The 17,565-nt window shown below is 43.9% G+C and overlaps 1 protein-coding gene across 5 annotated transcripts in view; it reads left to right on the top strand.

Annotated features, from left to right (window-relative positions):
* Window positions 1–17,565, top strand: part of PTPRR (protein tyrosine phosphatase receptor type R) — a 213,168-nt gene that overhangs the window by 114,050 nt on the left and 81,553 nt on the right. For 3 of the 5 annotated variants that reach the window (XM_044756166.2, XM_070494835.1, XM_070494834.1), the window contains exons 4-6: window positions 300–455; window positions 6,755–6,865; window positions 16,785–17,047. In XM_044756166.2, coding sequence (XP_044612101.1) covers window positions 300–455; window positions 6,755–6,865; window positions 16,785–17,047 — 530 coding nt within the window. The remainder of the gene's footprint in view (window positions 1–299; window positions 456–6,754; window positions 6,866–16,784; window positions 17,048–17,565) is intronic. The other 2 variants (XM_044756167.2, XM_070494836.1) reach the window with 1 other exon arrangement.

Below are 17,565 nucleotides of genomic sequence, written 5' to 3'. Positions count from 1 at the left end.
CATCTGAGGGAGCATCTGAACAATATATTTTGAAAATTACAGTATGAAATGGAAAATAAACCAGCATCAAATGAAATATAAAATTGAAATCTCGAGGTGTAGACTAGTTGAAAGACGGCCGGTGGAAGATTTTGGCTTTGGGCTGTGATGTCAAGTGTCCCAGAGAACGGGTAATAACTGATCTGCCAGATGCCTTTTAGGATTCTGACTTTCTTCAACGTTTCTAGAGGAAAAGTGAAGATATTTCCCAACGTTGTTTAAAATGTCTATAACACATACAACTAATCCTCTTTTTCTAGGAAAAGAAGAACACCGTTGAACTGTTTGTGTCTCCCATGAACCGGAAGGCAGGAATTTCCGATGCTTTGCCGTCTGAGGAAGTGCTGCGCTCACTTAATATCAACGTTTTGCATCAAAGTTTATCTCAGTTTGGGATCACAGAAGTCTCGCCTGAGGTATGTGGTTGCCTGGAATATTTTGTTAAAAAATGTGTCAGCATGTTAACAGCGTGACGTGGGGACCCAGTCCCACGAGGCCTGGAGATGAAAGCTGTTTATTATGTTATTTGAGAATAAAAATCTCCCGCAGGGTCAGAATTCTCTGATCCTCACACCGCATGTGTTTATTCTTAAGGAAATTCATTTTCACGAAGGTTCTCTTTTTGACCCGTCCTCTCTGAATCTTTATGGCCTTGTGCTCTACCCGACTTCTCCACTGAGTTGTCTAGAAGAAAGGCCGTTTGATATGTTGTCAGATGAATACCTGACGCTGCAGTGTCGGAACCGCCTGGATCTTCCTTCCTCCACAGCTGTCCCTCCACTTCCCTGTCAGATGGTCTCAGGGAGTCACCTTTTTCCACAACCTTGGAATTAATTGGAAATGTGATTTTTCTTTTGCTGAGGAGCCCAGTTTAAGAACTATGGATATTTTCTTCATAGTGTTTTCTAAATTTGGCACTTTTAAAATGTCCACACCCCTTCCACCATCCTCACTCCTGAGTGAACTCAGTCCTTTTTACTTCTCCTCCTGCGTCCCACTCTACCGAACTCGCTAGAGTGATCGTCATCCTAAACGTGTGTGATTAGAACCACAGAATCAGAGAATCAGACCTCGAGGGAACATCCGTGAGCATTTACAGATACAGAAAGGAAGGCCCGTAGAAGCTGAGCGGCTTCGTCCAGGTGACATCGCAGGTGACATGTAAAGCAGCATCTAGAGCCTGCAGGCTCACTTCCTGCCTGTTCCCCTTTGAGTAGGGCACACAGCCTCTCGTTTCAGTGGATCTCTGGCTGTGGTGTAAACAGCTTTGGTGCAGGACTGAGGCTGGTCCCTCGTCCAGCACGTGAGATGTGACCTCGGCAGGTCATTCAATCTCGGAGATTAAGTCTGTCTTTGTATAGTTTCAGCCTCTCCGAGCCTCAGTTTCTTCATATCCAAAGTGGGTACAATCCTTATCTTATAGACTTGAAACGTCAATTAAATTTTGAAAATACACGTGTGGGGCCGGCCCGGTGGCACAGCGGTTAAGTTCACCTGCTCTGCTTTGGTGGCCCAGGTTTGCTGATTCAGCTCCCGCATGGGTGCTCCCTTGATGAGCCATGATGCGGTAGGCGTCCCATGTATAAAGTAGAGGAAGGTGGGCACGGATGTCAGCTCAGCAAAAAGAGGAGGATTGGCGGTGGATGTTAGCTCAGGGCTAATCTTCCTCCAAATAATTAATTAATTAATTTAAAAAAAAAAACCTATGTGGAAATCCTCCGTAGAGTGAGCACCGAACAAACATTGTTGGAGGGCAGGATGGATCAGCAGAAACGCGTTTCATCATTGAACCGTGACTGTGACAGCAGCCTCCAGCCAGTCTCCTGCACTTGGTTCCTCTCCCTCCCTGCCCTCTGCCCCCACACGTGAGCGTGCACTCACGCACACACACGCACGTGCAATCGTTCTACAAGCAAACCTGGGTGCGCCCTCCCAATGTCGTGCTGCTTCTTGGGCTTCCTAAATGGGGCAGAAGCAAGCCTGGATTTCTTAATCTGGTGCGCGGTCCGTTGTGCGCTGGGCTTTATAATTGTTGAGCGACACTCTCTGTGTTCTAATAGGGCAAATAAGATACAAGCAGATAAGGACAATGTGGGGCTGTGATAACGTTACCAGTAGCACTACGGGAGCTGTGAGGATGAGGGGCCACCTCCCGCTTCAGGGCGGCCAGTGACGGGGTCATCCTGAGCCTCAGCTCCCTGACGCCTGCCCAGCCCGACCTACACGTGACTCTGAAGGGTCTCTTTTATCCATCAAACCAAACCCCATTGCCATGGTCCAGGCCCTTCACAGACTGACTTGCACACGTCTTGCCCACAGCAATTCTTCTTTAAAATTTAAAAAGACCATTGGATTAATTTATTCTGCTTCCCACAAGCTTTCAGGGAGCAATGTAAGCATTCCTCTGTGTGGCTTTATTCTGAGTTTAAATGCCATTGTGAAGGCTTTAGGAATATGGCGGCTCAGTGAGCCATCCAGATTTGAGCACCACAAGAAGCTCACCATCCAAAAAACCTAGTTGAAAAAACTAGGTAAAATGAAGTATTCGGGGTCCTCTGACACATCCAGGCCGGCAGGGGTGAGGCCCTCAGCCTGACTGCCTGTCACAGAGCCACCAACCCACAGTGGACCCAGGTCTGGACGCACTTGAATAGTCAGAGTGTAGCTGATGGTCAAAATGTGACTTTTAAAATGAAATCGTGGGAATCTAGAATCTAGGAAAACTTACATTACAGGAAACTGGGAAGTATTTTAGTTGAATATGAGGAGCGTTTCCTCAGCAACAGATATGTCCTTGGAGCCTCTGTCCAGGAAGCTCTGGGATGGCCAGCAGGACCCTCTGGCCTGAGCTCCAAGAGCAGACGCGGAGAGCAGCTGGCAGGGCGCCGCTCGCGGGGCTCAGACACGCGCGGCCCACGGGCCCTTATTTGCTGAGAGTCGTTCCTGCCGGTGAGGGTGTTCTGTGCGTCTCCCACTTCTTTATTCATCTTTGTGGCTAATATGTGATAACAGCTTATGTCCCAACCCATTCTCTCACATTTTTATCACCTAATTATAGCTCTGCTATGGGAACATATTTATTAACAAGAAAAAGGAATATTGGTGTTTTGGGGTTTCGCCCTTTGCATGAATTACAGAACATCGAGGATGACGTCTCAGAGCATCCGTTTCTGGACTTACTTTAATTACTTTCAGGGAAAGATGTGTTTTTGTTGTTGCTGTTTCTTTATTTGCTTGATTTCTTTTTAATCGCAATGACTCTTGGGAAGCTAAGAAAAATGCCAAAGAGAGAATTGCTTTCATTTATTCATCTGTTTTCATTTCAAATCTAAGTTTCTTGGGAGAAAAAGACATTATTTCTTTTATGTATTTTTATGTGGTACCTAGAACATTGTAGGCACTCAAATGATGTTTTATTATAAGATGCTCATAAAGATAAAACTAGATGTCCTCAGGCCTAATAAGTCAAATCTCAGGGAAAAAAAATTAAGTTTATTATTTCAGTTTCTATTTTTAAATGTTTTTACAAAGTTAATTAAGTATGTATTGAAACAGGTTCTGCACTGATATTGAAAAAATGATTTAGGATTTTGTAGTTGTTGTTCAATTGCAAATTACTCCAGTTTCACAGGTCTTAGATTTCAAAGGAGGAAGTTACTTTCTTTAAAGAACAGGCCAATATATTGACTGATACTTTCATGGAATAGCCACAAAGAGAAAACAGCCAGGCCAAATAAATACAAACCGTAATCCATGAGTTCGATGACTGTTCCTTCAAACCAGGATCATTAGCCAGCAGTCCAAAGAATCATGGTCCTGGCCGTGCACGGCCAAGAGGGAATGCAGTCAATATCAGTGTGTCAGATCATCCAGACCAAACTGTGCACCGTGTGCATAACACATCGGAAGTTTGGCATTTATCTAACAAAACCATCCTGTTGTGGACACACCCCGCTCATCTGCCTACGTCAGTCAGCTACCCAGATAATTTATGACGTTTCCATATCACCCCGTCCTGTGGGCTCCAGCTTTCCTGGAGCCATGTGTCTCCTGAGCCTCTGCACTGTCTCTCCCAGCCCTCGGGATCATTCCTACCATTTGGGATAACAATTGGTTTAAAAAAACCGAGAAAGTCATAGTGCATCAAATTATTAAACAGGATATAGAAAAGCCATTGTTATTGATACAAGAAACTGCCCAAATTTTAAATAATAAAACAAAACGAAACCTAGCAGTTTCTTTCACAAAAAAGTTACAGGACAAAGTGATGTAGCTATGAATAAGGCGTCAAGGTGACAGGGTGGCATGGGCGTGACTCGGATTACAGGACCCTGGGCACCCAGATAAAATATTAAAGATATGTTGACCTTAGGCAAAGGTTAGACTGGAGAGTCCTGTGAATTAAAATCTTTTGACTTGTGGGATCTTAACTACAGACTTTCCCATTTATTACCTGGCCCTTATCAAGTTGCTTAGATCTCTGAACAAATTTAGTGGTGCTCAGCAGGAGTAGCATGACTCAGAAGGAAATCTGTTTACCAGGAAGGTGCGGTGACTAAGTTCTAGGAGTTCAAAACAAGTGTCTTTCTAATGGGGGTTGGGGGTGGGGGTGGGAGGTTAATTCTTCCATCGCCACTGCTTTGGTTAAAAGAGAAAATAAAACAGAAAACAGATTTGTCTTAAAAGAAAGGAGCATGATGACGTCCCAGGGGTGTAGAGCTGTAGCAGGAAGAAAGAATTGAACCAAATCGGGTTAGGAACACAAAATCTCTTCCCGCCCGCCTAAACACCCCTTTTTATCCAAATTTTACACGAACTGGAGCTCAGATCCTCATCCTTAAATCTGACACGTTTATGCTGCCTACTTGAAGGCTTAACTAGTTTTCTTTTACAGCAAGCAAGAGGTGTTATTTAGTTGCCTGCAAAAATTCATTTCCATATTTATGCCTGATTTCTACAAGAGTTTTCTTTTCTATGAGTTTCCAGCTCTGTTTATAGAGACATTGGAAGAAAATATGATCTGGCTGAGGTCAAAGAGTAAAAGGCAGGTTGTCACTTGAACCCAAGATTTCCTTTCCAGCAGGACACGTGGTTTCTAATCATTTCGTCAAGCAAGTACTTTCAGATTCTCCATCAAGTTACCACTTCCATATTTTTAAAACATACAGAAATCATTTCTGGCATCTATGAGTTTGTCCATGTCTTAGAAAGTAGGCAAGATGTTATAGTGAGCACATCAGTGTTTTCCAGGCGAAAGAAATGGAAACTCAACTGCTCCAAGCAAGAGGCATCTCCTCCAGCGGTCTTGCAATCACAGTTGAACTCAGAGGCCCTTTCTGTCCCATCTCTCTCAACTCCCCACCAAGACTCGCTTGAGTTCCAGGATCAAAGTTTTCATAAAATATTTTTCAAGGCAAATATTTCTTTTTGTCCACTTTACAAATGTTGAATGTGTTTTATTTTTTTTTTAAGAGTCTTGAAAACTGGTTAGCAATGACTTCAAAGTTCAGACACCTACACGGACAGGTTTTTTTCAAGGCTTTTTTCTTTTTTTTTTGAGACAACTACTGTTTATTTCTCTTGATTCCGTGGGTTAACTAGGATGAGGTGGGTGGTTCTTGTGTCCCTCGTGGTGGAGGCTGAAGTCACTCCAGCGCTCACGTTAAGCTGGAACTAACTCACCCGCCTGGAGTGCCCGTGGCCTCTCGATCTCTGTGTGGCCTTTCACCGTTCCGTATCTTGTTGCTCAAGGGTTTCTTAATCCTTGGAGACCACATCCAGGGACAAGCAAGGGCTCTCACCGGGAAGAGGCCGACTCCAGCCACAGGGAATTCTAGATGTGTAGAAGCGTTTCTTAGCCTATATGCCTTTCCTAACTGTAGACCCTTTGGTTTCAAGCTAAAGTTTCTTTAACTATAAATCTATAAATTTCACTGAATTATAAAACTTAACTACATTCTAAGAAGTGATTTAGTGGATGTGCTTTTTTTAAAGAATAGGTGAAAAGAAAACAAATGGGTGAAATAAAACCAAGACACCCATTCACATGTTATTCCTGCTTCTTCTCCAGCTTCCACCCCAAAGAAGCAAGCAAAAAGTAAATAAATATAGGTAAAACTATTTATTTTACCTTTTATTACCAGTAATCTTGGATTTTTTGGTGTTCCCTGCTGCTTTAAATAAAATATAATATCCTAACAATGTAGGTGAGGTGGTACTTTAATCAGATTTTGACAAAGTAGACTGCATTTAAAAAAAATGATTTGATAAAAGAAAAAGCAGGAAATGACCCCGACATTGTTGCTCTGCTCATGAATGCCCCATGAGATTCTCTTTGCACCTGTTTCACTTTTGCTGGAAAGTTCAGAGCTGAATCTTTCTCGTAAAGCAGGGTGTTGTGCGGTGGGAGGGGCGGAACACGGGTGAGGAGCGCTCCAGAGCAGGTTCCTCAGCACGGAAAGAGCACTCTCTCACCTGTGTTGGGGGAATTTCCAAGAGGCGGTGAGGGGCGAGCTTGCTTCTGACAGGAGATCAGTGTCTCGTGTGGGGACGGCACTGCCTCGTCGGGATCGGCTGAGAGCAGCTCGCAGTGGGGGCTGTAGGTGTGTTCTACTCCACTGAATGGAGAAAGCTAGAAGTATGCTTAGAGTCTGATAAGAACGCCAGCATCCTCGAGCTCTCCTTTAACATCGGACTTTCTGTTTTGCTTTTAAAGAAAAATGTTTTACAAGGGCAGCATGAAGCGGACAAAATCTGGAGCAGAGAAGGATTTTATGCTGTTGTCATTTTTCTCAGCATCTTTGTTATTATAGTAACGTGTTTGATGGTAAGTGTGCTTCTTTCTATATTTTCCTCTGCCGAGCCCACTGCTTAATGTTATTTGATGCATTGCCATTCGAATGAACGCCGAAAAGACTGGGGACTCTGATCCTGTTGGATGGGGAATGTTTCATCTCTGACAGCAGAGACACAGCTGGAGGAAAACCTGCAGAGCTGTGGACTCTGGGCTGCAGGACGAGCTGTGAGGGGCCGAGGCTTTTAGTGACTTATCAGCCCTGAGGAGGAAAGTCACTGAAGGCCTCGAAGTCACGCAAGTCCCACGGCACACCTTGGGCTTACTCTGTGTCTTCTTTTATATCTTTGGGAACTCGGGAAAAAATTTGAAAAGCAATAGGTCTTAGGGGAAGCTTACTACTTAGAAGGGTTTGATTTCCTTATTTTTAAAGAGCTTGAAAGCATTCTATGAAATTCCAGGCATGAAAAGGAGATGATTACAGACTCGAAGGCTGAACAATCCCCTACCAGCTGATTTTTAGGTGAATGAATAATATAAAAGCATCCACTCTCTGCAAAGCTCTGAAAATTACAAATTAGAAATGTGTAGCCTTTCAACGTATATTTCTAATTTTAAAAAATAAAACCCAAAACAAACATAAAACCCACTAAAGTAGGCAATGCTACCTGGTGTCGAATGAGCTACCTTTCAAACAAAATGATAGAATTTTCCTGTTCTCTTGAAAATTCTGTGATGTGACCTAAAATATTTGAACTTTACAAATGGGTTTTAATATTTTTTCTTGTTTACGATGTTCTTTTTAATTTTGCACATTTTTAGAAACTTTCCTTCCTTAGTTTTTACATAGCCCCCCAAAATACATCGTGTTACTTCCTTCCACTGTCAGCAATGGTGTCTGTCTGGATTTGGCTCCTTTGTGCTCCCCCTGCTGGGAAGGGCTTCTGTTAGAGAGAGCAGGGCTCAGTTTGGAAAGACAGGCTGGGTAGGTGTAAATTTGAAGGATGTGAGACAATGAAGGCCGTTAGGAGGGTGAGGATGGCACATTTCCCCGAGTCTGGGCATCGGTGGTGGCCAGCTCCCATCATCGTGAATTCAGAGGTGCCTCCTATGGCCCAAGCATTGAGAAAGAAGATTTCTAAAAATTGTGACACAATAAACAAAAGGATCACTTGAGAACTGAGTAAGAAAATGGATTGTTATATACTGAATGGTGGAGATTCAGAAAAAATGATTTCAGCGAGAGAAAGTTGGAGGTTCTATGGAAACTGTGGCAGAGACGTCTGGGCTGTCTCAGTGCTTTGGGACGTGGCCCTTGTTCTGGTTAATGGCACTTCAGACTACGTGGTTCTTCTTTTCCTTAATTCAGGGAATCTCGATGCCGTTCTCTGTCTCATCCGTCACAGTGAGGGTGTTTTTCTCTTCACAGGTGAAAACAGAGGCAAGGAAGGAGAATGTAGAGGCAGAGAGCGATGAGAACGGAGGTTGTGCAGGGGTAGATGGTAAGATTCAGAAGAGCGAGGGTGAGGACGGAGGAACGTGGGACGCCGCCCCCGCGCGGCTGTGAGCAGAGGGCAGAGGGAGGCAGGGCCGAGCCAGCCTTCCCGTGGGGATGCGCTCCAGATAAACCCTGCAGGACACACTGTCCCACGCAGGGCCGTGGGGGCCACACCCTCAGCCACTCGGGGGTGGGACAGCTCCTCCTTTCCCAGTATTTGCAAAGCAGCAAGGTGAAAGTCAGAAACCGAGATGAGTTTTCTCCAAAGTTACTAGAACAAGCTGAGAAGGGAATGTTTCCAAAGCTTAGGTGAGTTCCGTCTCCTGGGCTGGTGGGTCGCCTCATCCATTCATTCAGTCCACGGGTTGCTGCTGAGGGTCATGGTGGGTCTGTCGTTGTGCTGAGGGCGAAGGAGAGACCGAGAGGATAAGCTCCTGCTCTCAGGAGTCTGCCTTCTAGAGGGGACACAGGCAATAAATATGTTAATGTTTTACAATCAAATCGTGAATATGCTGTATGGTTCCAAGAGTATGCCATTCAGGAAAAGGCAAAACTACCAAGACACTGAAGAGGTCAGTGTTGCCAGAGGCTGGGGGCTGGGGGGATGAGTAGGCGGAGCCCGGCAGATTTTGGGGGCAGAATGACACTGTATCGTCTGGGGAGGAGCGGGAGGAGGCATGCACCACTATATTCTCTGCTCAGTTTTTCTATGAACCTAAAACTGCTCTTAAAAAATAGAGTCTATTGGGGCTGGCCCCGTGGCCGAGTGGTTAAGTTCGCGCGCTCCGCTGCAGGCGGCCCAGTGTTTCGTTGGTTCGAGTCCTGGGCGCGGACATGGCACTGCTCATCGAACCACGCTGGGGCGGCGTCCCACATGCCACAACTAGAAGAACCCACAACGAAGAATATACAACTATGTACCGGGGGGCTTCAGGGAGAAAAAGGAAAAAATAAAATCTTTAAAAAAAAAAAAAAAAAAAAAATAGAGTCTATTAATTTTTTTAAAAGTTCAAATAAGTGCCACGAAGAGATAACATACTGATGAGTGGGTGGAGCAGAGCAATCTGAGACCCATGAAGACATGGGGAAGGGCCCCCAGGCAGAGGACGGGGCAGCGGAACAGCTGGGGAGGGAATGAGCTGAGCCTTTGTGGGTTCAGGAAGCGGTGGGAGCCGAGTGGGGCAGAGCTGTGCTGTGACCTGGGGTGTGCGAGATAGTGGAGAGTGTGTGGGGCAGAGCACGAGGCGAGTGTGAGAGCAGAGGACTCTGCTGGAGGCTGCTCTGTAAGCCGATGAGAAAGATGCGGTGGCCCCGAGTCGGTGGGGAGAGAAGGGAAGAGTTCCATAGGCGGAACTCACGGGCCTTGCTGAGCACTGATTCTCAGGGAGAAGGAGAGAAAGAGATCAAGGCTGACTCCTAGGTTATGTGGGTTAGGGATGGGGCCCCCAACTCCTGGACGTGGGGAGGAGGGAGAGGCAACACTTCTGATTTGTATTCCAATAGTTCTTGAATAAATAAAAGACAGAAGTAGAAGGACATATTTCAAAGCTTATCTTAAATTTTAATATGAAAGAGTCACTTAAAAAAGTAACAGAGGAACCAGCAGTACGTAGAAAGGAGTTAATATTGATAGAAAAATAAATGCTACCTAATAGACAAGACTCAGGTGAATTTAAGTTTATCTGGTGCAACTTAGCCCTGACAGGTCAGCAGTTCACAGTCGGGGCGAGTCAAACGTGACTCTCTAAAATGGGCTCCTACTGTAAACACCCCAATGTTTTTGATAATGATCTTGATTTAAAGCAGGTTTCTTACTTGAGTCTCTCAGGAATAGTGACACTACCACGTCTGTGATTCTCAAACATGTATATTCTGATTCTGTTTCCCATAATTTTGTTGATTCCATGGTAAAGGAAAGATATAACTCAGAATTTTCCCTATGGTATTAATTATATTTATGAAAGATCAAATAACTGTTATTTGCATCCAGCCTCCCTACATACCATAGAAATGAAAAGCGTGTGGCTTTATTATGCATTTATATTGGTAAATTGCTGTAATGGTGGACTAAGTGTGCTATATAACAATAACATAAGGCTTGGCAAAATTTTTGAAATGTGGCATATTGTTTACTTTCCATAAAATAAAAAAAATTATGTTGCCAAGCATAAAATTAGACATGCATGACATTTTCAAAAGTGAGACTTATTTAGCACCTCTCAAATGTGAATGTAGAGTGGGTAGAGTGACAAATAGATAAATACAATTTTCCAAGAAAAAAATGTGTGGGCAATTTCTAATCCATTCAGTCTGTTTTAGGTGGAGGAAATTTATTACTAAGAAGAATTATTCTTAAACTTGAATAAATAATAGAAAGAAGAGCATTTATCATCTCAATCAGATCTTCAAATGTGCTTAGAGGTTTATTAACAAGCGCAAAGGTATTTATGAAATGTCAGTGGAGATGTCTACAAGCCAGCTTGCTTCTGGAAAACGATTTTAGAAAACACATGAAAACAGCTGTTTGGGTCAGTAAAGCTCTGGCGTGTTGGACTCGCAGGAGAGCCATCCATGTGTCAGGCAGTTTCTCTAGTGATGGTCTTGGTGGCTGAGGCAGGAGATCCTGGATCAGACCACCTGCCGCAGCCCGAGCAGTACATGCGTGTTGAGGTGGACGGACACAGCACGCTGTTCTGGTTTGTTACGTGTAATCCCTAGGGTTTGAGGGAACCAGGACTAGATCCTAAGCTGGCATGATCTGGTTGCAGAACCATGTTCCAAAGTAGGCATGTGTCTCAAACTAATTTTCAATTTTTTTCTGTTTTGGTAAAAACCATTCAGCTAAGGATACAACCCTCTAAATAATAATCAAATAATAATATTAACAATAATAGTTTCTTCCAGTTATGCACACTTACTGGTTCTAAATTTACTGCCTGATACTAAACACAATATATTTTTTAAACCACATTATTGACATACAAAAACTGTGCACATTTAATGTATACCACTTGATGACTCTGGAGATAAGATACACCTGGGGAACCGTCACCACAATCTATGCCATAAACTTATCTGTCACCTCCAGAAGTTTCCTCTCGCCCCCTTTATTATTAGTATTTTGTGTTGTGATAAGAACATAGCATAAGATCTACTCTCTTAGCAAATTTTTAAGTAAACAGTACAGTATCACTAACTATAGGCTCTAGGCATGAACACTTCATGTGTTTCAGCTTCCTAATTTTAGGATGAGGAAACCAACATTCAGAGAAGATAAGTGATTTGACCAGGAACACGCAGTGGGAGGGTATGTTGTGGGGGCTGGTGTCTGAGAGGAGCGGATGAAATTCAAACCCAAGTCTGTCTGGATTGAAGTCCGGGCTGTTTGCCGTGATTCCGCGTGAAGAGGAGTTAAACTCCGGCTCCTTTAGGTCCTATCGCTCTATCTCATGCACGTCTATTCCTGGCCACAAAGGAGTCCAGTAACAGATGAGAATGCACGTATAACCCAGAGACACCACCCAGGCAGAGCTGATAAAGGGGCGCCATGCCACACCTGCTGTGCAGCCACCTCTGTTTTGCACGCAGTTTCCTGTGCTGGTCACAATTTACACACGCCTGTCTCTTCCGGAAGCCTGCGAGTTCCCAGAAGCCGGGTGGTGTGCTGTTTCTGGAATGCAGTAGCAATTGATTCACGTTTACTCAACTGAAAGGAATGAATGGATGAACTCTTTCAGACTACCTGTGAAGGAGTGTATGGACTGTCAGTTGGTGACATCTTTTTAAAATCTGAACGTATTTTAATCCAAACATATGGTTTTTGGTGTTACCTACTTACGAGATTTTTTTTAATGAAAACTATAAGCTGCAAGGGAGCTTATGGGATTTTTCCAGCGTCCTCGCACTTCCCTATTCCTCTGGTTCCCTTCTCCCTGCCATTCTTCTTTCCTCTTGCTGTAGTTTGACTTTTACAGCTCTCTCATTCAGTGCTGCTCTCTCTTTTCCTTTTCAAACCATCAGGTGACTTCATTGCACCCCAAGAGTCAAGCTCTTAAATGGAAAGTCAGGAATATTGACTAGCCGTTGCTGTGGTAAGCTTTCAGGGTGAGCTTTGAAACAATGTGCATTCCCGTGGAGAAATGTGCATATGCTCGATTTCAGATCTCGATCAGTGCAGAGAAAAGTCTCTGACGCCCTTTTCCAGAGACTTTGGGAAGAGGGTGTGGGTATAGAGGGAAGAGTGGAGGGGGGTGATCACAGGTGTGAGTCAGAACCTGGATCCTAGACTTTATTTCTAGCTTTCCACAGAGCATGCAACCACTCTGGGATTAAATGTGAAACGAGGAGATTATAGAGGATTTTTAAGATCCCTCATACCAGTTTCTCAATAGCAGCACTGTTGACATTTGGGGCTGGATAGTTCTACTGGGAGGAGAAGGCCCGTCTTGTGCATTATGGGGTGTTTAGCAGCATCCCGAGGGAGAGAACTCCTGCCTACCGATTGTGTCCACGGCAGCCGCCCTCTTGCCCATCAGTGACCCCTTCAGTTCTTTCCACGTCTTGTCAGATGGCCCAATCTCTCTCCTGAGTGTTTGGAACAGTGTCTTACACGTGTGATCCGTTCTACATGTTCTGCTTTTCCCTGATTAAAGCTTAGAATCAGCTTGCACACACACTGCAGAGGCGGATCAAGAAGCTGACCTGTAACCAGGGCTGCCGTCAACAGGGGGCTGGAGAATGTGAGGCAAAGGTTCCTCGTCAGGAACGTCAGCTCGGGGATGGCAAAGAAGGACTTTGGACCAGAGCTGGTTTTACACAAATAAAACCATAAAGGTGTCCTGTCGAGAACTGTCGAGAAGGCAGCACCTTCTTGGCTTTCTCATTTTCATTTTGAAATATGCTTCTCCAGCACCCGGAGGCGACCAGACAGGCAAGGGTTCCGAGATATGTATTATATTTAGGTGTGAGGAACCTAGAATATACAGTACCTACATGATCTTCTGTTAAATGTATGTCTGTAAAAGTACAGATGTATTTTTCTCTTTTCTCACTCAGGAAAATCACTCGCTTGCAATTAAAAAATAAAAAGCTATCTCACCTTAAATTCTCTCACCTCATCCTTTGGTAATTATGTATTCAGCTCAACATACACGTGTCATCTGACTGGTATTGTTCCCGTGTGGGTTTTGACGAGAAGCAGTAAGTTAAAAACCTCCCCATCCTCAGGCCCTGTGACAGGGCGAGGGTGTTCACCCTCAGTGCGGGGGAAAGCAATTAAAATAAGGGTCAGACGACTTCTCAGTGTCAGGCAGCTTCTTCTTCTTGTGCTGTAATATTTGTCACCAATTAGAATAATTAGAACACACTGTGTTCAATAATTTAAGATGGAGCTTTACCCTGCCAGAGTCAACAAATACCACTGGCATAAAGGTTTCTGGGTTATAACCAGAAAAGACAAGGACTCTCTTTAATTTCCCGGCGGTTCAAGGGGCAGCAGGTGTCTCTGGTCGTACCTCATACTCACACAGCCCTTTTCCTCACAGAGAGCTTTCAGTCCGCGAGGATGGGCTCTCAGATCCAGGGGTGCTGAAACCCATCGGTGGGATTTGCCTCTGCTGCAGGTGCCATTCCAGAGTCCGTCTCTAGGACGGTGACAGGGGAGAGTGGACACAACCTCAGGGCCGGGAGGTGAACAGACCCGCAGGTCAGAACCGGGTCAGCCTCGGCGCTGCCATGGCGAGTTGCTGACTCTGGGCGCCCTGCGGTCGTTAGCTGGACCGCAATTTCTTTAATGTGTATTTAGGTCAGAAGACCTCTAGGGACCATTCCAACTCCGGTCCCTGCCATATCCCTCATCAAAAACTCACCAAGCAGACATTCACCCCTCCTTTTACCCTGCTGCCCTCCCAGACTTCTTTCTTGTTGGGCTGAGACGGCAGCTGGGATGTTGGACCTGAGACATCACTAAATTTAGTTTTCACTCTGTGTTTAAGTAACCCCAAACTTCCCTTTTATATCACAGTTTCTAGTTCTTCAGTTCTTAATTTTCAGTCATCTTTTTACTCAAAAATTTGAGTAAGCTTTTTGCAGGAAGTGCCCTTATGAACTTGAGAAATTCTTTCTGTTGGCTTCATACACACGATCATCAATTTGTCTAGTTGTGGGATTCATGCATCCTCTGTAATAGGCGTTTTTTCCCCCGAGCCATGAAAATCGCTCCATTTTCTTCTCACATTTACTCTTCTTTCAATTGACGTACATTTTTCTTAAACCAGGAACTTTCCCCTTTCCACACCCCTGAATTCCTAGGAACAGGGTGGTCCGTTCTGTTCATAGCAGCTACTCCCTGCCTCTCAGGACGCCCGAGTGGGCACTCAACAAGAAGTAGTTGTGACTGGCTCACTTCTCTTTGTTTATCCTGGTTTATCATTTACAGTGACTTCTCTGACTTCCATATCCTATCTTTTCTCCTGTTTTCATCTTCACTTCTTTATTTTTTGCCCTACACTCCAGGAGTCTCCCAACTTCACCATCTGTACAACAATTATGTATCCTGCATTGTCAGTTCTGTTCTTTATTGCTTGCAAAGACGTACACACTGCCACTGAGTTTTCAGTTCTTTGAATTCTTTTCTTTATAATCTCAGCCTGATACCTTTTCATCTTAGATTGTTGCATTTTTATTTCATCCTGATTCTTTGTTATAATCTTATTTTATTAAACAGACTTTTTTTTTTTTTTGGAGGAACATTAGCCCTGAGCTAACTACTGCCAGTCCTCCTCTTTTTCCTGAGGAAGACTGGCCCTGAGCTAACATCCATGCCCATCTTCCTCTACGTTATATGTGGGACGCCTACCGCAGCATGGCGTGCCGAGCGGTGCCATGTCCGCACCCAGGATCCAAACCGGCAAACCTTGGGCCGCCAAGAAACAGAACGTGCGAACTTAACCGCTGCACCACCGGGCCAGCCCCTAAACAGACTTTTTTTTAACCAACATATTTTCAGAATACTGGACAAATATTTTCTAAATTTTTCCTGAAATAGATTATCGCAGGTACTTATTTCCTTCACAATTTCAGGTGAATTCTTTTCTAATTTTCTTTTCTCTTTAGTCATCCTTTAATAAGAAAAAAATTTATTTAGACTTTCTATCTTTCCAGTAGATTTCAAATATAGAGCTTACTAGAATTGAAGGGAATTTAAAAAAAAAAAGGAAAGGAAGGATTAGCCTCATGACTGGTTACAGTAAATGTGATTGAAAAGATCCAAGATCACTCTCATTCAGCTACCAGACTCCAGAAGTCAGACGGGGGAGCCCCCTGGCTGAGTCTCTGTGAGACGTAGACGCCACCACTGCTGTAACTGCAGATAACGGGCCAAGTGAGCTCTGCACTCGAAGTAACTTATCCGGTCCCTTCCTGGAGACGGACTTGAAGAAACACGAGGGCATCCAGTTTCTGCAGGAATCGGAGGAGAAGAGTCAGCATCAAGAGAAGAGAAAACATATCCAATCCTCACATTGTGCGCCTTAAACTTATATAGTGCTGTGTGTCAGTTATATCTCAATAAAACTGGGAAAAATAAAATGAACTTTAAAAAATAATAAATAAATGTTTAAGAGAGCAAAGGAAAAAAAGGAGGCCATAAGAAGGGAAGCCTGAGGACAGGAAAGACGAGCTTTGCTCCCCTCACAGTCTGGTCCATTGGAGTGTTCCAGCAAAGTCTCCAGTTCTTTTAAAAGTTAGGTGAAGGTCCTACCATTTCTAAATTGAATTAGCCATTCCAGAAAGAACTCTGAGAAGGAAGGAAAGTGATACTTTTGATTTTCTCTACATGCATTAAAACTTAAAAAGGGAAAGGCTAAGAAAGAAAATTCTCATTGTCCAAATGATTCTTCGATAGATTCCCTAGATGTAAGGTTTTCAAGTATTTACCAGACGCTCAAGTTAATGTATGACTGTGCAGATGTCTGCCAACATAGGAAATCATGGTTATAGCATAACTATCCTTTAATTAATATTTTGCAAGACTTTCTTACATGTTGTCTTCGATGGCGGTCTCTGTTTCTATAAATGTTGTAGGCCCACATTTTGTGGCTATTCCTTCTATAAGCTTCCATTTCAGTCATTTTGAGTAAAAGCTTACATGTGATCAAACAGACACCTGGCACCTTTATAAAATTAACTAAATTGCTTTTGAATATATATTTGAGGAATAGATTCCTGTACAAATAGATTTAACACATTTGTGCACTGTAACTAGAAATGCCAAGTGTATCCTTTTGAGAAAAATCTCAATACAACAAAACTGAGAAGCCATCCAGATGGATTTGCTTGCTGGTGTTACCATCAAACCTTTATTTTGCTTTGTCTTCTAGATTGGGGTGAAGGAGATGATGCTTTGTTGTTGAGTGGGAAAAAATGTGACGGGAGCCTTTATATCTCCTTCTATAGATTCTTTACAGAATAAAAGAAAAATGTCAGCTTTCCTTGAGACAAGATAAAGAGAAAAATCAAGAGATCCACCTGTCACCCATCACGTTACAACCAGCGCAGTCCGAGGCAAAGGCGGTCGGCAGCATGGTCCAGCATGAGCAGCCCCCGAAGGTACTGAATGTGGTCGTGGACCCTCAAGGCCGATACGCTCCTGAGATCAAAGCTGCCACCTCGGTCTGCCCTTCTCCTTTCAAAATGAAGCCCATAGGACTGCAGGAGAGGTAAGCGCGTTTCTGTACCCGCTATGTGTTGCTTTTTTGTTTCTGGAGGATTCACCAGCTGAAAAGGACAGACCTAGAGAGGATTGGCAGATTGCGTAGAAGTGTTCATCACCTAATGGACACCAGGAGGAGGAGGTCTTTCTTGACCCCAAAAGAGTCTAGCTGTGTTACCAAAAGTCTTTTAGTTATATCTGATTCTGTTAAGCTGGTGTAGACCCAAATCCAGGTCTTCTTGAGCTACCGGACAGCTTCTACCGTCATTTATTGAGTGGTTTTTGAGGGTCACTGACCTAACAGCACTATCTTGTTTACTTGTCATCAAAACTCCAGTAGACAGAAGGCCTGGGAATGAACTTAGGCTGTTTGTCACCCAAGACCATATTGTTTGGAGTAAGGTAGAAACAGTCTATGCCACAAAATAATCTTTTTAATAAAGTTTTCCCTCTGCTTCCTTTGAGAGAAACAAACAGTAAATAACTGAAGACCCACGAGGTTATTTTTGTTGCCTCACACGCCTT

This window comes from Equus asinus, chromosome 22 (genome assembly GCF_041296235.1).
Source record: "Equus asinus isolate D_3611 breed Donkey chromosome 22, EquAss-T2T_v2, whole genome shotgun sequence".
NCBI lineage: Eukaryota > Metazoa > Chordata > Mammalia > Perissodactyla > Equidae > Equus > Equus asinus.
This window is presented reverse-complemented; position numbering and strand designations above follow the sequence as displayed.